This window comes from Orycteropus afer, unplaced genomic scaffold (genome assembly GCF_000298275.1).
Source record: "Orycteropus afer afer isolate SDZICR_OR568_19922 unplaced genomic scaffold, OryAfe1.0 scaffold00021, whole genome shotgun sequence".
NCBI lineage: Eukaryota > Metazoa > Chordata > Mammalia > Tubulidentata > Orycteropodidae > Orycteropus > Orycteropus afer.
The window spans coordinates 9,329,220-9,351,051 of NW_006921608.1; the positions used below are offsets into that span (position 1 = coordinate 9,329,220).

At 42.2% G+C, this 21,832-nt stretch overlaps 1 protein-coding gene across 1 annotated transcript in view; it reads right to left on the reverse strand.

The window, feature by feature from the left end:
- Positions 1–9,341: 9,341 nt before the first annotated feature.
- The window catches only part of ATP6V1C1 (ATPase H+ transporting V1 subunit C1), a 38,987-nt gene continuing 26,496 nt past the window's right edge, over positions 9,342–21,832 (reverse strand). The window contains exons 8-12 of the mRNA XM_007934803.2: positions 19,027–19,119; positions 18,842–18,935; positions 17,099–17,196; positions 15,123–15,249; positions 9,342–9,437 (exon numbers count right to left, since the gene is read on the reverse strand). Coding sequence (XP_007932994.1) covers positions 9,342–9,437; positions 15,123–15,249; positions 17,099–17,196; positions 18,842–18,935; positions 19,027–19,119 — 508 coding nt within the window. The remainder of the gene's footprint in view (positions 9,438–15,122; positions 15,250–17,098; positions 17,197–18,841; positions 18,936–19,026; positions 19,120–21,832) is intronic.

The following is a 21,832-nucleotide window of genomic DNA, read 5'->3' on the forward strand; positions in this document are numbered from 1 at the left end:
CTAGGTGTGGCTGTCCTCTCCACCACCACCAATCTCACATGCATTTCACCCTATCTTGCATGTGGTGAAAAAACTGTGAAACTGTTGACTACAGATTAGTAAATAAGCACAAGCAAGCCTGTGCTTACCTTGCTTATTGGATAATCTGCCCCTGGTTGTTGGATCAATGAATGAACTAAGGATACTTTTACCTAGTACAGTTGTCAGATGTGGAAACACTGAACCGGTCACCATGGAGATGACACGGCGTCATGGTGACAGGCATGTCAGAGCAGAATGGTGCTCCACAGCATTTCCAGTGACTGATTTTCCCGAAGCAGATCACCAGGCCTTTCTGCCAAGGTGCCTCTGGGGGGACTCAAATTGCCAAACTGCCAGTTAGCCACTGAGCACATGAACCGTTCGTACCACATAGTATCAGATCCATAAAGCCTCGAGTGTATCATCAGTCAGATCTTCTCGGCAGAAACAGCTCAGGTGAATGGGGACTCAAGTGATGGCCAGTGATATGAGTTCCCCTGGAACAGACTCAGCCCAGAAGACGAGGGGGTTTGAAGACCACTGCAGCCAAGTCCAGCTGGGATGATGAGTGGAACGAAAGCAAACAAAAGATGAAAACAGCAAACTGACAGGAAAGGGGATTATAAAACCTTGGATTAAAGAAAGCAAAGCAAATGAGTAATGAAAGGAGTAAAACCTGACAGTGCAAAACTCCTTCTCTTTCACAAAAGGGAATGCAAGTTAATTTTGTTAATTACATTATTTAAGCTGGTAAGTATTTAAGCAAATAATGAAAAGCAACTATAACTGCTATATGGAAAGTAAATTTGCTCTGTAAACTTTCACCCCAATCACACACTCATACACTCACTCACACACACATATATACAAAGCATCTGTAGAAAATTTGAGATAATCCCTGGTAGGCTCATTCACAAAGGAGCCCTGGTGGCACAGTGGTTAAGCACTTGACTGCTAACAGAAAGGCTGGTGGTTTGAACCCACCAGCTGCTCCGTGGGAGAAAGATGTGGCAGTCTGCTTCTGTAACTGCAGCCTTGGAAACCTTGTAAGGTAGTTCTGCCCCATAGGCTCGCTATGAGTCAGAATTAACTTGATAGCAACTCACTCACTGCCGTGGAGTTGGATCTGACTCATAACAACCCCTCCTTGGGTTTCCGAGGCAGTATCACTACAGAAGTAGACTGCCCAACCTTCCTTCCGAGGAGTGGCTACTGGGTTTGAACCTCCAGCCTTGTGGTTAGCAGTCACATGCCTTAGGCCCTACACCACCAGAGCTCCCTGATAGCAACAGGTAGGTTTTTGGTTTAGGTTCATTCACATACCATAAAACTCACCCTTGGGGAGTGTCAGTTCAGTAGTTTTTAGTATAGTCATGAAGCTGTGCAACCATCACTTCAGCACATCCGCCTCATCCCCAAATATCCCGTAGCAACCGTCACTCCCACCCCCGCCAGCACTCTAGCCCCTGGCAAACGCTCATCTACTCTCTGTCTCTGTGAATCTGCCTACTCTGACATTTCACACAATCATTCAGTGTGTGGCCTTTTGTGTCTGGCTGTGTAGTACACTGTCAACGTTCACCCACACCACAGCACATTATCACTACTCCAATCCTTTCAATGGTTAAACAACACTCCACGGTACGGATATTTATAACAAACATCAATGGTCTAAATTTCCCCATCAAAGATGCTCCAGTCAAATTAAAAACAAACATTAAATAATACTGTGCTTTCAGAAAACACAGAGAGAAGCTAAATGAAAAAGATGGAAAAAACCCAATTTGAACAGAGGGCCTTTATTCTGCGGTAAACGAGGACTCCTCAGGAGTCATGCATAGCGACTGGCGACTCCTCTGGCTGTGGTGTTAGGGTGAACTGAAGGTGAGTGAGATCAGGGACAAGAGGGCCAGTTAGGAGGCTGTCAAAACAGACTGGGGAAAGAAGTCAGACCAGAGGATGTGGGGAAGGAAAAGAATGGCACTGGGCACGAGCTCTCCAAAAAGCCTGATGCACCTGGATGCAAAGGGTGAGGCCGGCCACGCACGAGCAGATACGAGGGGGGGCAGCCAGCCGAGGGCGAGGAGCTCGTGCCTGAAGCACCCCTTCCTCCTTCGGCCAGCTGTCCTGCAGTGCTGCCACTCGAGAGTGAGGTGACCCACGCCGGTACATCACTGCTGGGAAAACCACCCACTGACAGAGTGCAGGATTCCCTGGTGGTGCAAACAATGACGCGCTCAACTCCTAGCCTAAAGATTAGTGGGTCAAGCCACCCGGAAGACAGGCCTGGAGACTGGCTTCCAAAAGCTCACAGCCCTGAAAACCCTATGGAGCAGTTCTCTGCACACGTGGGGTCGCCGTGAGTCAGGGGCAACTTGAAGGCAGCTAACGACATGCGTCGGGTGCTATCACTTTTGTATATAATTTGCCACTTTCCGAGGACACCTTGTTGGCCTGCTTGGTGAGAGACTACTGCTTTGCCCTTTGATGAACCTCCTCAATTCCTGGCAGAGTAAAGAGAGACAAATAACACTGTTCAGGATCATGTGCTCAACGTCTCCTTGATGCCTCCCCACAGAGTGGCGCAGCGAGTGCCCTGTATACAATGCACACCAAGTCAGCACTGATTGACAGAAGAGATGACATTCCCATTACGCTCACACAGCTGTGTTTTCAATTCTGCTGATTATTTCCCATCAGAAACAGCTTTTGGTCTTTCAACAGTTACCAGTTTCCCCTGGTGCAGTCCATGTAGCAGTCTTTTGCGGTAAAATGAAAGCTGCTGCCCATGTAGCAATCTGACGTGCGCCCACAGCGATTCAGAGAGCAAGCAGCCCTCTCCTTGTTCCTCAGGCTTGCTGGGAAACAAACTCCAGCAAAGGGGATAGAAGCTAGGCTGGCTCTTCCAGTTAAAGAAACAAGGCCAAAGGCTATGGGACATGGAATGGCTCATTATCCAAGGGTCACCAACTAGACCTGCGTTACTGCCATGAGCTACATGAGGCTACATTACGATGAGACGAGATTAAAAGTTCAGTTTCTCAGTCACACTGGCCACATTTCAAGTGCTCCACAGCCATGTGTGACTAGGGTTATCCTACTGGGTAGTACAGATAGAGAATTTCCACCATCACAATACACTCTTCTGCACAGTGCTCAAGCAGACCACCTGTGTGTTCAGATTTGAAAAAACCTGGGGACATTCTTCATACGCACTGACTGATACAACGGGTTGACTTTTCTGGACAAATACCCTTAATTCAGTATGTTTTCACACCTTGGATTTCAGAAATCAATAAAAATATTTAAGTTTGGGTTGTTGCCCAAAAGTTGGGCTGCCACCAGATGACGAGGCTGTCAGCCCTGTGAAGGCACACACTGTGCTCAGCATTATGTCCCCAGGAGCTGAAACGATGCCTAGGTTCACGGTATTTGCTCAATAACTATTTGCTGAAAAAATGATTTACACAGGCACATGCACGCACATACAAACACATACATCAATCTCGTTGTGGTAGTTAAGGGCTTATGAGGTAGTTAAAGCCTTACTGAGGCTGGGCAGCTGGATGTAGTTATTCCCCATGAAGAGACTGGGCATCAACTCCATAGTGGACTCCACTGGCGCAGCTGAGTAGCTGTCTTAGGGATGTGGTCTGTTTCCAGTATGTAAGAACACAGCTTTGAGAAAGGTCTCTGCATCCTTGGACCCTGCCTGGAGCAGAGTTGTTGTTCAGCAGCCTGCCATGTTATCTACCTATCTTGGGACTGTTAATGGACTTTAGTGGCCTGCCATGTTGTCTGCTAATCTTGGGACTGTGACATTTCACTTGTCGACCTTGGATTTGCCAGCCTCAGCAGCCAGCAGCTGCCTGAGTGAAGAGACGCCTTCAGCTCTAGTGGCCTGGAAGCAAGAGGCAGAGCTGAAGACCAAGGTTGAGGGGCTTTCACCCAGCCACTAGGGCTGGCACTTTGAACTCAGACATCTAGCCTCCTAAACAGTAAGAAAATAAATCCGTTTGTTAAAGCCACCCATTTGTGGTATTTTCTGTTAGAGCAGCAATAGAGGTAATCAAAACACTCCTTTTTTGTTGTTGTTGTTGTTGTTCATTTTGTCTTTGGTGAAAACTCTTGTCACTGGCTGACATCAGCCTGCTAAAAGGTTCTAGAACCAGTATACTGCCACACATATGCACACACACAGAATTAATTGAATCACAGAATAATTATGAGTGCTCAAAAATCTTCCGAGAGCTTTACGTTAATCAACACTTGTAACGTATTTCAAATCAGAATGCTACTAACTGTTCTTAAGTCTCTAAAGCGTGTTTCATAACCAACCATGAGGAGTGGTGAGATGGGGGTGGGAGAAATGGAGAGGAAACCTTGCGCAGAAGAAAAAACGTCGCCACTGACTCCAGGCAGCTGCCCATTTGCTTCTTCAACGGCAACAGAGTGCCCCCTTGTGGAAACACAGTCCCTATGTGGTCATAATTTTTCCATTAAAAAATAAAATGACTTTACACTTCTGTAAATTAAACCTGTACTGACCTGTAACTGCTCTGAGAACCTGTCCAAATATGTACCTCAGTAGTTAATATAAAATCTGGCAAGCAGTGTTGAGAATGATTATTAAGAATTACTTATGTCGCCAACTACCCACTTAGGTCATCCACATACCTATGAAATGAACAAACACATGAAAGCTGCTCTTTGGATTTGATATTTTGCATTGTCTCTGTTCCCCTTTGGTTTAGAAACAACAAGCAAAAAACTACTTTCAAGTTCAAGGTAGTGGTGTACATTACGTTTTATTCCTTCTTTTTGTCTAATACCAACAATTACTTTTACTATATCCAACTTGATTTGTTTTCACTTTGATTTTACTAAACTTTTTTGGTTTCCGCATACAAACCATTCTTTGAAAGTCAGTTTTGTTTTTCCTTTTACACTTTACCAGCAGTGATAAATCATGCCCAAAGTGCCCCGCCCAGGACTGTTGCCCTAGTTGACTATCCATAACTAATACCTTTTCTGTATCTTTGTCTATCCTGGACTAAGATTAAGGAATGTGTTTAGGCTACTCATGTAACACCTAGGGAGGATATGAGGTATGATGCGAAGAACAGAGTCCAGCAGTCAGAAATCTCACGTTCAAATTCTTACTCACTCAAAATTTGAGAGTTTGCACCAAGAAGTCATTTAACTTCTTTGAACCTAAGTCTGCACGTAAGTAAAATGAAGACCCAGCAACCTTCCCATCACGAACATTGGGGAAGGGGTGAGGTAATGTATGTATAAGCATCTCTAACAGGAAATAAATGTTAATGAATCTCAAAGTTACCTGAGTTCAATCCTAGAGAATAACCAGCAGAGTCCTCAGCAAACAAAGCAAGGCCAGTAAATGGGAACAGTCCCTTTCCAGGAATGGTGGCCAGCGAGACCAGTGTCAATCATCTAACAGTCTGATGCTGACACCAAAGTGCTTTAATGCTAAGTTACAGATAAACTCTATTTCCCTGCCCCCCACACACCATTACTTCTTTCCAACCTTAAAATTCCAAAATACACACCCGAAATTCCCAAATTAAACACAAGCAGAAAAGGAGCTACATATACTCCTCTATGTACTTCAAAGACAGGAAGTACAGGTGTGGCACACACTATGCACTGGGTACCGTTCTGAGCACTTTGTGTGCACATTACTCATCACACAACAGCCCTATGAGGTGAGAACTACAATGATACCCATTATACCAACAAGGGGGCTGAGACACAGAGACCATGCTGCCCAGGGTCACAGAGCTGCTCACTAGCAGAGACAGCATGTGAACATTTGCCTTCTGGCTCCAGACCCCACTCTCAGGCACTCTGCTGCTGTGGCAGTTAAGGGTACGTGTCACTTGGCTGGGCCTGGTTTTGAGTGGCTGGGCAGCTGGTGGTAGTTATTCCCCATGACAAGATTGGCAAGCAACTTCATGTGGAATCTGCCAGGAGCAGCTGAGTGGCTGCCTTAGGGATGCAGTCTGCTTCCCATGTATCAGGAGAAGCTTTGGGAATGGTCTGCAGCTTTTGGCATGTTTGAACCCTGCATGTAGCCAAGCCTTCACTGAGCAGCCTGCTATGTTTCCTGCCAATCTTGGGACTGTCTCTGGATTTGAACTAGTAGTCTGCCATGTTGTTTGGTAATAGTGGGACTGTGCCATTTTATTTGTTGACCGTGGGCTTGTTAGCCTCAGCAGCCAGCAGCTGCTTGAATGACGAGACACCTCTAGCTCCAGTGGACTGGGAGCAAGAGGCAGAGCTGAAGCCCAACATCAAGGGGTGTACTGGTTACCTCTGTGCTGCTCTCACAGAAAATATACCACCAGGGGGATGGCTTAATGAAACAGGAGCTTACTCTCTTACAGTTTGGAGGCTTTAAGTCCGAGTTCAAAGTGCCAGGCTCTAAGGGCTGGGTGAAAGCCCCTCAACTTTGGGCTTTTCTTCACTCAGCTGCTGTCCGCTGAGGCTGACAAGTAAAAAGGCACAGTCCCGATGTTACCAAACCACATGGCAGGCCATTCATTCAAGTCCATTAAAAGTCCCAAGGTTGGCAGAGCATGGCAGGCTACTGAACAACGACACAGCTACATGCAGGATTCAAGAGTGCCATAAGCTATACACTGTTCCCAAAGCAGTTTCTTATATATGGGAAGCAAACCACATCCCCAAAGCAGCTACTCAGCTGCTCCAGGAGATTCCACCACAGAGTTCATTACCAATCTCAACACGGGGAATAACTACATTCAGCTGCCCAGCCACTCAACCAGGCCCAGCCAAGTTGACACACAAACTTAACTACCACAAGAGGCTTTTCACCCAGCTCCTACAGCCTGGCACTCAGACGTCTAGTCTCCAAAACTGTAAGAGAATAAATCCCTGTCTGTTAAATCCCATTTGTGATATTTTCTGTTAGAGCAGCATGAAGCAACCAAAACAGCTGTACTGCACCCCTGACAGAAATTGTATCAAAGTCCCAGAGTTCTAAAACTATGCTGGCATTTTAAACCAAAAACAGTCCCTTCTCACATCAAAAGAGTATTAAGGTCTAAATAGAATCTTAAAAGTCATCAGGTGGACCTACCAATCTTTTATTTTGATCCACAAAACACGTCAATCCCTATGAAAGAGATATTACCCCCATTTTACAGATACTAAGACTCAAACCTACCCCATCAGTTTCTTGCACTGTGGCAGCCTATGTGTTGCTGTGACGCTGGAAGCCATGCCATCAGTGTTTCAGATACCAGTCGGGTCGCCTACGGCAGACGGGTTTCAGCAGAGCTTCCCGACTAAGACAGACTCGGAAGAAGAGCTGGTGATCTACTTCCATAAATCTGCCGTGAAAACACCACGGATCACAACAGACTATTCTGATACAGTGCCAGGAGACACACCTCCTAGGTTACAGGGCACTCAAAATACACAGTGGCCACAAGATCGAACTCGCGCATACTCACGGGGAAGGCGGATCAGGACCAGACACTGTTCCACTCTGCTGTGGTACGCAGGTCACCATCAGTCAGAGCCAACTTGAACCCCACTAACAACAATGGCAAAACTCAAAGAACGCTTAAGAAAAAAAAACAGAATTACCTGACATTAAAACCAAACATTTCCACTTTCCTCTTGTCCAAAGGAAAATCAAACACAAAATTGGAATTCTACAGGTCCTGGATTGAGAATTCTAACATAACCTGGCAATGTGTGTCAAAAATTTAAATATATGCATATACATCTATATATGATTCTGCAAAACCCCAGGCTCTCTCCTACAGAAATACTGATGCAAGTGTGCAGAGATATTTGCACAAAGACGCTTACTTCAGCAGTGTTTGTAATAGTAAAAACTGAACACCCTCAATACCCATCAACAGGTGAATGGCTACATGTTATGGCACAGACACGTGAAGGAACACCATGTGGCCGTTTACGTGAGGTCGCTCCCAAGAGACCGCCATGGACAGGTAGCCTGGATGTAGCATTAAGTAAAAAAAGCAACTGACAGAATATCTGTGCTGCGATCCTTCTTTATTAAAAGTAAACTCTGTGTTTATGTGTGTGATAGAGATATTGTACAGTTAGAGACAAAGGACTAGAAGAGCATACAAACTTGTGCTCTCACCTAGAGAATGGAAAGAAGCCTGTATTTGTTTAAAGTTAATACTTACCTTTGAAGTTATTTTAGATCTCTGATGTAAATAGATTTTTCAGGCTACGTAGTTTTCTAAATAGAGGGAATGAAACGTAACCTTCTCTCTCCCGTTTACAAGCCGGTGGGTATAGAGTAGGGGTGGCACTGCCACAGAACCCTCCTGTGAACTCCTGCAGGAAGCTGAAGCTATCTCGGAGTTTTAAAAAGGCTAGCAATGCCTCTATTTTCAGGCTGTGTCATAAACAAAGGCTTTTAAAATCACAGATCTTAAACAAGTGAAATAAGACTTACAGAAAAGATGACTAAGCTACATAGTTTTGCTCCTTTATTTAAAATTGGCCCTACTTCCTAGTAATTTCAGAGAATTAAAAGTTCAGTGACCAAATGTAAACACCCATTATTTGCTGAAAAATAATCTGCAAACTTGTGCTCTCACCCAAATTTGGCAGTTAAATCATTCAAGAGTCAGACTATAAACTGTCACCTCAGCATGTAGCAAAAACCTGAAAGTAACATAGCCAGTTAACTATGACATCATTAGTAGGCTCTCAAACTGAACTGGAGTCTTCTCAAGTTACACACACCACAATACACCTTCGCACAGGTAATTTTATTCTCTCCTGTGGGTGTTGACAGTGCTTGTAGATTGTAATTGGAAACATTCAGGAAGCACATATCTGGATATTGTCACATTTCTTTACATCACGATTCAATAACTATTAAACAGTATGGCTACTAAACACAGTGAACAAAATGGTACAAAGGTTTACACTATTCCCTTGTAAACAGGGTCTCCGCACACAACAGTAACAAATGGAATTAAAGCATACCACAATATCAATGAGGAAAGACCGTCTCTTTAAATAATCTATTCTGTTTATAAATAAACTCTGATTTTGTTTGTTTGTTTGGTACACATTTACAAACCTGATCAATAAAAAGAAAAAATACAGCGATTTTCCTTTAAAAAGAAAATGTTGCGCAACGGACCACTGTGGGAGAACTCGCCTAGGGAAAGGGGAAGAAGCCAGCCCAGGGGACACGTCAGAAGCACCGTCACACGGCAGCCGGGTTCCGGTAGCATACACCAACACAAGGACAAGACTGTCTGGTGAGGAGTAGATTTTTACTTGAATTCCAGCAAGTTGCAATCAATCTTGTAGTACACATAGGGGTAGTATTCTTGTTGACTGAGGTTTAAGCCTGGAATATCCATAGGAGCCTAGGGGGAAAACCAGACAATTACTCAACTATGTAGACACAGAACTGGAGGAAAAAAAAAAGAGAAGAAAAAAATAGTAGCACTTACCTTTCCTCTTGACTACTCACCGTGCACCCAGTTTATACACTTATGTTAATTTAACCTGAGTTAGGTATTCTTACCTTCATTTTGCAAATGAGGAAAGTGAGTCTCAGAAAGTTTGAAAATAACTACTACAGTCAGATTCAAGCTCTTTGACTCAAAAAGCCTATGTGTTAAACCATGACTCTACCATTCCTGTTCCTGTCTACTATAAAAAATTACTTTTTAAATCTAGGGCTTAGTTTATATAGCATTGTGCTTGTGAAATACAAGGTTTACAAAATGCTATGAGTCAGGGATGACTGGATGGCATATAACAACAACAACAACAACAGATAAAAGCAAACTAAGTGTGGTTTCAAAGATAGCACTTTTTATACATATATGTTGTAAGAATGTACTGGTAGGAAATTATGTAACAAACAGGCCTCATATATTTTAACCACAACTGTATGAAAATGCAAAAACTCATTTCCTTCTATCTGGTAAGAAAAACTGGTTTTTCATGGATTCTAAGTGATGCACAAATGAGACCCTATAAATGTTAGAAAAATGATGGCTGCTCTTCATATGCTCATCTATTCACTCCACTAATGCTACTAAATAAAATTAAATTTACTACTTATTTTAGTCCTCTTTGCAATTTATAATTTTTGTAAATGACTGGTATCACTGGTTGTTTCTGTATTTCTGTATTTCTCCATCTATAAACATTTTATCCACAGCAAGGTAATGACTGGCTTTTAGAAATACTAAGAAGCAACACAGTTCTAACTGGCATAAAACAAGGTAAGCAAGGTAAAGTATTATAACATAAAAAACACTAAACCAACCATGGCCTCATCTATCATGAGATCAGAAGAACTAGATAGTGCCTGGCTGCCCCTACTGACTGTTCTGATCACGGACACACCAATTGTCTGGGACAGAACAGGAGAAAAATGGAGAACAAAACTCAAATTCCTGCAAAAAGGCCAGACTGCCTAGACTGGGAGACACAGGAGGAACCTCGAAGACTACTGCTGTGAGATGTATTTTGAACTTGGAACTGAACCCACTCTCGGAGGTCACTTTTTCAGCCAAAATAGACTGGCTTATCAAATAAACAGTATCAGCCATGAGTACTATGTGCCTTTAAACAGTCATCTGTATGAGACCAAATGGTGAATATTTACCAGAAAGCAAAAATGAGAAAGTAGGGGTAGGGGGAGAAAAGCTAGATGAATGGAAACAGAACAACCAGCATGGAGCTGAGAATGCTGACACACTGTGAAGAATGCAACCAAGTCAGTGGAGAACGTGTACAGAAGCTGTTAAACAGGACCCTAATTTGCTGTGTAAACTTCCACCAAAAACACAATTTAAAAAAGTAACCACTAGGGAAACTGGACAGAGTACACAATGGATCTCTCTTTATTATTTTTTACAACAGTAATCTATAATTACCTCAATAAACATTTCAAAACACCACCAAACCCAAACCATAAAGCTGGTACTATACTTTCTGGCCTTTATATCTTACAATGAGCTATCGAGTGGATGTGACCGTCGGGAAGCACAGTGAGAGAAACGTTTGGAAAACAGAAGGCTGTTGGGCACGTGGGTTTTAGGAACATGTGGGAACACCCTCATTCATTTATAATCATTGTATTTTTCCTGGCTCAGTGGTAGAATTCTTGCCCTCTGTGCAGCCAGGACCTGGTTTTGACTCCAGGCCACAGCTCCTCATGTACAACCACCACCTGCTGTCACCGGAGGCTCTCAGGCTGTCGTGATGTTCAACAGGCTTCAGTGAGAACCCTACGGACCCACTGTGCATGGGGTCCGCAAGACGAGGGCCGACTTGATGGCAGGTAACAACTGTTACAACAACATGCTTTCTCCTAAACTCCTTGCCCTTATTTTTAATGGCTGGGGGCTAGGGGAAGAAGTGACAAAGACGACCATCAAAAAGTGATTTACTATATGCACGCATGCACGCAAACATACATTTACAGGCATTCCTATATAATTAACAGGAATGCCAACTCTTAAGCATTAATGAATAAAGATTAATAAATCACTCTTCTTTTTTCTCCTTTGTACCTTACTCACCATGCTAACATTCCATCATTAACATATGCACAAGTATTGACTGAATAGGATGAGGTTCTGTGAGGAGCTGGGTGGAGGGGAAGGGAGAAGTAGTTACCACACAAGCTCCAAGTAGCACAGAAAGTGTTGCAAGAACTGTGTAAAACAGTCGTTCCTCGTATACAACCATGCCTCAGAAATACCGAGACGCACTATTTAAACATCCAGATTACTAGATACAATTCCCAAAGATTTCAGTTTAGAAAGCCTACAGACTGACATGCTGCCAGCGTGGGGAACCACCTACACACGGAGCAGCAGCTGCGCCCCAGAAAGCCAAGCAGCAGTAGCTGAGCTTGACTTTGAAGAACAGCAAGTCCGGCAGGAGGAAGCGTTGGGAAGAGTAACAAAGAAAAAAGCACCAGCAAGAGCCTGAGGACGCTGGGAGAATCTTGGGCACACAAGCAGCTTGCTGGGAAGCGCCGGCAAGGGCCCTGGGAGCAGAGGAGCAGAGCTATGCGTTTGTACTTGGTCTCGTACTGTACTGTTCTTGTTCCCGGCCAGCAAGGCCTTCCTCTGCATTATACAAATGGAGTGGTCAGCCACAGTTAATGACTGAAAAGCACCTGCACCTCTACAATGCTCAGGTTCTACCGCTTCCCTCCAACAAAGCACCAAAGAGTTAATACCTATTAAAAAATTCTTTAATTACAAAAATTGTAAATGTTCTAAATTTATATACTCACTCCTAAAGCCAGCAGACTGCTCAATGAGGAAACCTTAGAGGGCTTCCCACTAAAGGAAGGAACAAGACAAGGATGTCACTAACTCCACAACTAATAACACTGTTCTGGTGATACCGGAAGCAGCTCTGGTAACACAATGCCTAAGGCACCTGACCGATAACCAGAAGGTTGGTGGTTCAAATCCACCAGCTACTCTGCGGAAGGAAGACTGGGCAATCTACTTCTGTAAAGATTTACCACCTTGGAAACTCAAAAGGGGTTGCTATGAGTCAGAATCGACTCAACAGCAGCGGGTTTTTTTTTTTTTTTTTTTGGTGGTAGTAGGCAATGCAATTAGAACAGAAAAAGCATACTAAAGCATAAGAATAAGAAAAGAAAAAACAAAACAATTTGCAGATGGCACTGACAGTATATGTAGGAAACCAAAGAGAACCAGTGATCAATGAATTCAAACCATGAATAATTACTCCCATAAAAATAGAAATGTACATGAAAGCTACACTGAGATACTATTTCTCACTCAAGAGACTGACCAGATCTGCTGGCAAGGCTGTGGGAACAGGCATTCTCACACCACCAGTGGGAATAACGGCACAAGATCTATGAAGGGCAATTCTGAGTCGACTAACAAAACTACATATGCATTTACCCTTGAACTAGGAAAATCCCACTTCTAGGAATTTACCTGAAGATACAACCTCCAACAACATGGACACCGTGTTCAACTATGTGGTGTTATGAGGTCTCATGAGTCCCTGAAAGCAAGAAAGGCTGGGAAAAAGCACACCCTCTAAGGCAATGTCCCAACAGAAAGCCTTGGGTGTACAGGTTTACATGATGGCGTCCATGGCTGTCATGCCTGGAGCATCCCTTGGGAAGTTAAGGTCTTTCAGATAAGTCAGAAGTCATCCAAGAATGTGCAGAGTTCTGTTTGCTTTCAAAACTTGATTTATGTAAGGAAATAATGTAAACATGTCCATGTCTTCATTTTACATACTTGGAACTGTAAAGAAAATAACCACGGTTCACACACTACAGCTAAGCTCAACCTACTGCTTCAATGTTACCTTTAACGAACTCTCTACACAGTTATTTGTAAGTAATACATCTGGGAGGCTCCCAGAGACAGATAAGCATTATGGTTATAAAAAGTCTACAAATAACAGGTGGAGAGAATCTATTATGATTCTGTTCTAAATGCTTTATGTGCATTAACTCATTGGACCCTTCCAACAGTACTCCATTGGAGGGACTATTATCACACCCATTTTATAGGTGAGAAAACTGAGGAAAAGAGAAGTAACGTAATTTGTCTAAGGTCATGGTCACTGAGTGGTAAAGCCAGAGGGTTAACTCAGAAAATCTCATCCACACCTCACATTTCTACAAATTGCTTCATTCGACTGCTTTTTAAAAATCTTACATAAAGTGTAAAATTCCTAGCTTGAGAATTCAGTGTTATCAAATATAAAATTGTTAACAGCAATATATACCAACTTAAGGATTTCAAAATAGGGTGTGTTCTGGGTAAAAGGTAAAGAGGATGTGAAACAATGAAATAAGGTTTTGATAGGCTTCATATTGTAATGAAAAAAACCAAACCTTTTCTGGAGTAACCCCTTGATCTAGAGGAGTTAAGAAAGACTCAAGTCCTGCATCTCTAGATGCTCTACTCACTAGTCTAACGGCCTTGTGCAAAAGCCTTAAAACGCTCTCTCAGGATTGTCATGGCATCAAATATACTGCTGTTTTTTCTTCTGTGACTGATTTCCCCATCACACCGTTACTACTTTTCCACTTGGTAAGTCCTCTGCTCTCAAGAGAACAAATTTGGGTTTTGATTTCAATGATTGGAGGATTTTTGTTGTTTTTTCTTACATTTAATTGTTTAACCTAGTATTGCTCAAAGTATGGTCCGTGAACAGGGACTAGTCTGCCAACTGTTTGTTACCATGCCACAGTAAGGTTAAGCACAGAACCAGAAAGATCCCATGAACTTCCATGACAATCTGACAGGGTAATTTTTCTGTCTTTTGAATCTAATTTGGACTAGTATTTTGTATGTTTAATAAAGTAATGGAAAAAACAAACTCTTTTTTTAGAAGTAGGCCCTCCACCTGGAAGACTTAAGGTTAAGTCTTGAGTGCTAGGTTTCAATTCTAGATCCTTCACTCATTAATCTAGTGGTCATAGGCAAGTGACTTACAATGTCCTAGGAATGCAATTCTGCACAGAGAAGAGAGAGATTGTAACAGCTACAGATGATTTCTTTCAAAGAAGTGAAAGGCTAAACAAAAGAAAAAATACAAGTGAAACTGCACGTGAAAGTGCCTAGCAAAATGCCAACCTACTCCATACCTGTTAGTTGAATGAAACTTTTAACAGAAGCTTTTTAAGTTCCATGACAACAAAAATTCCAGAACAAATGAAAATATTGAAAACATTTTAAACATCAGGAAGAGAAAGACTGTAGGAGAAATTATTCAACTGTAAATAAGATAATGGAAAAAGGCTTCAAGAAAAAACGCCTCCTAAATACCAGCACAGGCACTACTGCTTCATCCATTAGCCAAGCCTAAGGTCTGCACATGAGTCAGTCACGTGATACTGTACGTCCACTCCTTGCTTCCTGTGTCTAACAAACACAGTCAGAGTTCACTGAAGACCCAGTCAAAAAAGATTAAGCATCACAATATTTACTTTCCCTTTTCTATCTTCTCCCAATCATTTTTCCTGAAATTTACTCCAGTTCCTATTCTACCCAGGCCATCCAGTAAGCACTTACGTCAATAATAGCTGCTGCACTGCTGTCTAGATGTTTATACAAGCCATATAACACTTCTCGCAGTTTCTTGATTGTCTTCTTATTGGGCTGAAGCAGCATTGCTTGAAAGTTCACTGGCAAGCCGTACCTTATAAAGAAGCAAAAGTACAGTACACAATATGAGCAACACAAAGAGATTTTCTTTTTCAAGCAAATATTCTCACACTATTTCAATCATGGTTAAAGGGGAGAGAGAATCTCATTTTAAAGGCCATCTTTACAAGTTCAATGAATATACAGAGAAATTCAAACCTTCTCTGGTCCCTACTGTTCACTAGAAATCGTTCTTTAAAATGAAAGCCAGTTCTCTTGTAGGAATTACTTTAATTACTAGTGAATTTTTAAGGTTATCTGTGAATACCCCCAGAAAACACGGATGGTACAACATAAGCTTACTTAATATGTTTACAACAATAAAGAATATGAGATTCCCCACATCTACGTGGATAATCTAAGGAAATTTGAAAATAAGGAACACTGCTGCAGATAAGTAATTCAATTGATTTTAAGTATCTCCAAATGTAGAAATATATTAGGTTAATAATCAAAGTCATATGAAAGATATCTGAAGGAGCTTTCTTTTAAACAAAAACCCACTGAGTCAATTCCAACTCCTAGTGGCACTACCGGCCAGAGCAGAACTGCCCCACAGGGTTTCCAAGGCTGTAATCTTCATGGAAGCGTAACACCACATCTTTCTCCCATGGAGCAGCCATTGGGTTTGAACTGCCAACCTTTCAGTTAGCAGGTAAGTGCTTAACCACTGTGCCACCAGGGTTCCTTCCTTTTAAACAAACACTGGGAGAGCTCTAGTGACTGCTAACCAGAAGGCCACTCCTCAGAAGGAAGACTGGGCAATCTACTTCTGTAGTGATACCACCTCAGAAACCCAAGGAGGGGTCGCTATGAGTTGGAATCAACTGGACAGCAGTGAGTTTGGGTTTTTTTGGGGGCTAATATTTTGTTGTTGTTGTTGTTAAGTGCCATTGAGTCATTTCCGACTCATAGCGACCCCATGCACAGCAGAACGAAACACTGCCCGATCCCGCGCCAGCCCCACAATCCCTTCTATACTTGAGCCCATCAACACAGCCACCATGTCAATCCATCTCATTGAAGGCCTTCCCCTCTTTCGTCGACCCTCCACCCTACCAAGCATGACATCCTTCTCCAGGGAATGGTCCCTCCTTACAACATGACCAAAATAGGTGAGATGAAGTCTGGCCATTCTTGCTTCCAAGGAGCATTCTGGCTGCACTTCCTCCAGGACAGATCTGTTAGTTCTTTTAGCAGTCCATGGTACTTTCAGCATTCTTCACCAGCACCACAACTCAAAAGCATCAACTCTTCTTCAGTCTTCCTTATTCATTGTCCAGCTCTCACATGCATACGAGGCGACTGGAATTATCATGGCTTGTGTCAGGCACACCTTAGTCCTCAAGGAGATATCCTTGCTCCTCAGCACTTGAAACAGTTCCTTAGCAGTTGACTTTCCCAATGCTACACGTCGTCTAATGTCCTGACTGCTGCTTCCGTTGGCATCAATTGTAGAACCAAGCAACGTGAATTCTTTGACAACCTCAATCTTCTCTCCATTTATTGTGATGCTGCTCATTGGTCCAGTTGTGAGGGTTTTTGTTTTCTTTATATTGAGACGTAATCCATACTGCAGACTGTATTCTTCAATCTGCTAATATTTTACAATCTCCTTTTAAGTTAAGTATTACATAAAAAAGGAACCCGAGAGCACAGCAAGCAGCAAGGATCTCCTTCTCCAAACCTGACGTAATATACACGCCATCAGCTGCGTGATACTGACGAATCCCCTCATGATTGGAACTTTGGTTTCTCAGCTCCCTTTCCTACTGCTTCACTGTGTAATGATGGAGGACCAACGTCAAGGGACCCGTGAACTCTTTAGGCTCAACTTTCCTTACCTTAAAACAGACTCAACAAAAACCCTTAATGCTTTCACATGAATCCATGCAATAAATGCCTCACTGAAATTCACTTTCAGCCATCGCACAAGAGGTCCCTATGAAAAGGGAGGAAAAAATGATCAATCATTGGAAATTTAATCTTGAAAAAAGCAATGCAACAGAACAAGTATTTTTTTAAAAGAAACAATAGCCATTTAGGAATCTAGAAGAATTAAGACTTATATTTCACTTAAAAATATTACAAGTGTTATTCTCATTCTCTTAGACCCTTTACTTAAATTAGGTTAAAAGATTAGCCACTACTCCATAACCTTAACAGATACTGAAGTACAAAGAACCAATTTACTCCACAGAAAAAGGGCTATGTTTTGATAAAAGGAGTTTAAACTCGAACAAAATATAGGGGTGTCCTAAGTTTGTAAACCAAAACCAATATTCTAAAACATTTAATATATTTAAAACAGAATTCAACTTACAACCAACTTCCCAGGAACAGAGACTAACAGTTAGGTAGATGCGTCATTTAACAGTCCTAGGTCTCAGTTTCCTCATCCACAGTTACAAACTAAGGGGTGGATCTAGATCTCTGAAACCTCTCCAAGCTCTGAAATCTTAATGACTTTCTATGTAATGTAGGGAGCTCTGGTAGCATAGTGGCTAAGGCACTTGACTGCTAACCAGAAGGCTAAGGCTGGCGGTTCAAACCCACCAGCCACTCCTCAGAAGGAAGATGGGGCAATCTACTTCCGTAGTGATACTGCCTAGGAAACCCAAGGAGGGGTCGCTATGAGTCAGGTCTGACTCGATGGCATGTAACAACAACAACAACAACAACATGTAATGTAAGTTCCTTTTGAACTTGAAATATTTAATCTGATTCCTAGTACTAAATAAAAATCTCTCTTTAAAGGAAGAGATTTCAAATAACTTAATGCCTCCTTTCCATACTTCAAAGACATACTATCAGTTCAGCTAACAGTTACCTGGGGAACATTGTTAGGCTCCTGTGGCTATAACCACCCATTAACTTAAACAAAGATGATAAGCAAAAAAGGTGAAAATCTTTAAGATCTGTTCTTAAGAAGGGTTCTGGCTCTTCCCTAACAAGTTGCTTTTATTGGACATAACTTGTTTGGTTTTCTCCCAATGATGAGGGCCTGGTCTGTAAAGCAATGAAATAATTTTAAATGGGATTTAGCTTTATTTGCTTACACATTACAAGAGAAACGCATTTGCACGTTTCCCCTTCACAGCGGCCTTCACAGTAATCCTACTCTTGACGAAGGCAGGAAAGTTGACAGCATCTTTCACCTTCATAACTCCATCCTGCTCCCCACCACACCTATGACGCTAACTCCTTAATGATTTCAATACAAATTGCTTCAACAAAAGACTAAAGATTTATAAAATATGCCTCAAAAAAATGAAAATTCTTGCTGAAAAGAACTTTATTATTTAACTAAAAATAATAGCCCACACTACAGGAAACCTAACTAAAACAATGCATTTAAAACTAAATTTTGATGAGGATTTAAAAAGAGTAATTAATGTCAAGGTCTACCTTGCAAATCTAAGCTTGCTTAGAGAAAAGTCATTCTGATTATTCAAAAAAACAAACAAATAATGGAAACACAAATGTCTTGAAAGCAAAACCATAGCTGCTTTACTTTCTTTTAAATCTAAGCAATACCACCTTTTCTTGTGTTTAACTGAACAGTACTGAATATTAAGAACACATACAAATTGCTTTTTCTTGTCAGTAGACAGCCTGGTCATTTCCTCTTTATCTGCTTTCATCTCCTCTTCGTTATACTGGAAGTCACGAACGATGAATCTACATTTGGGGGCGGAAAACAAAGTTGTCCAAGCCATTGTATAAGAGATTTAACAAATTAAAAAACCACCACCACACCAAGTAATCTTACTTGTTTTCCCTGGCTTTGTGTCTGAAGTCGTCAACTGCCTTCTTAAACAAGGTGACATTACACAAGTAACTGTCTTGGTCCTCTGAGAGAACACTATGAGAGAAAGACAAAAGTCCACTTAAAGAGTTGCAGTTATTTCTCTTCTTCACATCAAAGGCAGAACTCAGATATGGGAAGGAGGAGAACAGAAGTGTCTAACAGCTGCCTCCTGCCCCCCAGCACCTCAATTCTATTCACTGGCACTGCCTCAAACACTGAGCCCATTAATTTATTAACTCAAATGTAAAAAGCACGACTTTCCACCTGTCAGTGTCAGGCTGACCTAACCAAAACTGTCAAGGAGGTGGCTTGCTTCCAGTGGCTTGCCTTCAAGTACCCTCTTCTGGAAGACTACCTCTCATCTCTCCATCCCAGCCCCTTCCCAGTGAGCCCGGTCCTGGCTCTCTGCAGTGTCACTACCTCAGATCTTACCTTTCTCCCACCCACATCCTAACAAGTAATTGATAAAGGCAACGGTCTAAATAACCTCTGAGTAGACACACTTTAATGTGTCTAAGGGATCCATTCAAGGCATTAAAAGGTCCAAATGGAATCCGAACTTCCATCTGGTCACAGTGTACAAACATCACCAGGAAATTTTCCAGACACAACCACCATGAAATGGTAACCATCATACAAGGTTGTAATGCTTTGGAGAAAAAGTTCATGTACAGCATGACTCGAATTTGGCTTTCAAAAATTACTTATAGCTGCCTATACATGGCAACCCATACGCAAGGCCTACGAGGCTACACAATGCTCAACGGTGACAGTCTTGGAAGGTGGGAAAATACTACCTGGGGGTGGGGAGGATTTCTGCCCCTTTTACTTTTCCACTTTGTTGAGACGTTTTAATGTGAAGCTTTGTTTTTTATTTACAGTGTGTTACTTCCACAATCCAAAAGTAATAAAAGTTTTATAAAACTGAGGAAGTGCTTATGGAATTCAAAGATACGTGGTGAAAACAACCCCCTCGCCCAAAGAACAGAACAGAAACAGAAAGGAAAAGCTAGGTTCATTTTCCCAGGAAGCCTAAGAACTGCCTGGTTAGCCAAGTAAGTTCAGTAGGCAATTGTAACCTCAGAATGCTTTTAAAAACAAATGTTTTTCTCAGCCAGCCGCAAGGTCGACTCCCCTGCAGTATGGCCTGCAGACACCTCTGGGAGTACTGAAGGCTCAGATCACAGACTGCAGAGAGAGTTAACAGCTCTGGCTGGTAAGGGTGAAGTCTTCTTTCAAATGGTGCCTTTCTCAAAACTAGGGCCCGTCAGTTCTTGCCCCCAAGGCCTATCGAACCCTAAAGACCAAGTGGGCAGAGCTCGGTAATGACACCTTTCTGTGCCAGACTGAGTGACATGCAAATTGGTTGAGACAAAAACAAATCCAAATCCAACCTGACAGGGCATTTCACACCCATAAACAGTATTCTGCCATTAACATATTAATCCTTTAAATTTATACAGCACTTTGCCATCCTGAAGCCCTTTCAAAAGCACTGGATGCTTGGCACGGCCAATCAGTGAACAGGCATCTATCATGCAAATTCCCATCTAACACTCGAGACCTGGGGCACAAAGTTGCAATGACTTACTCCATCTAAATCCTCATGCTAAAAGAAGCCAAGAAACAAGAAAACAGTCTTGTTTTATGACTAAGTCCCACAGCAGCACCTTATTAAAATAAGATGTGAAAAATCCTTTTTCTTTCTTCCTTCCAAGAAAGAGAATTCCTAAAACCTTACAAAAAGCAAACAAAACCCCCCACAAATTCTAAGTATACTAGATTTTCAGTCATGTAACATGTATGGAACCTTTATATCATATGTGACAAGCTCGTGCTAAGCATTAGGAGTAACACTAATTAAGACATGTTTCCCTGACCTCAAGCAGATGAGCCTATAAAGGAAACATATATAAACAGGTTGCTACAATAAAGTTTTAAGCACCACAGTAAAACAGGTAAAAGCCGTAACCTTCGTTAAGACAGAAACCTGTCCGAGAAGAAAAGCACAAATATTTTCCACTAAACAGAGAGTGACAGAAAGTGCTAACTGTATCCTGCCAGAGGGGGAAAACTTACAAGACCCGGAAAAATAAGGCAGTCCTATCTAGTTGTGAGGAGTTCTGGTAGTACAATGCCTAAAAGCATCTGACTGCTAACCAGAAGGCTGGCAGTTCAAACCCACCAGCCGCTCTGTGGAAGGAAGATGGGGCTGTCTACTTCTGTGAAGATTTACTACCTTGGAAACCCAACAGGGGTTGATACGAGTTGGAATCGACTTAATGGCGGTGAGTTTGGTTTGTTTTACTGTATAACAGAAGGTGTATACGATATACTGGGGCAAAAAGGGGAATGAATAACTTTGCCTGAGGAGCATAGAATACACAACACCAAGTGCAAGTCTGAAAGACAAAGGAGAGAAGATGATTCCAGGCAGACTCTCACATGCAAATGCACTCAGGCAGAACTGACCTATGTGGAAAACCACCACAAATTAAGTACAGCAGCAACAAGGGCACAAGAAGCAGTGTGTGCATTGAGGGGAGGCAGCCAAAGTGAGGAAGGCTAGACAGGATTTTAAGTGGGAGGAAGAGACAGATTTGTGTCTCACAAAGAAGAAAACGGCAGTCACATGAGGACTGAGATGAAATACTGGCGGTAATGAGCTAATGGCACTAACAAAAAAGCCCAGGCAAAAGATGCTGGCAGTCTAGAAAGAAACAAAGTACACGGGAGAAAGAACAGCAGAAAGCAGCTGAAGCCATGA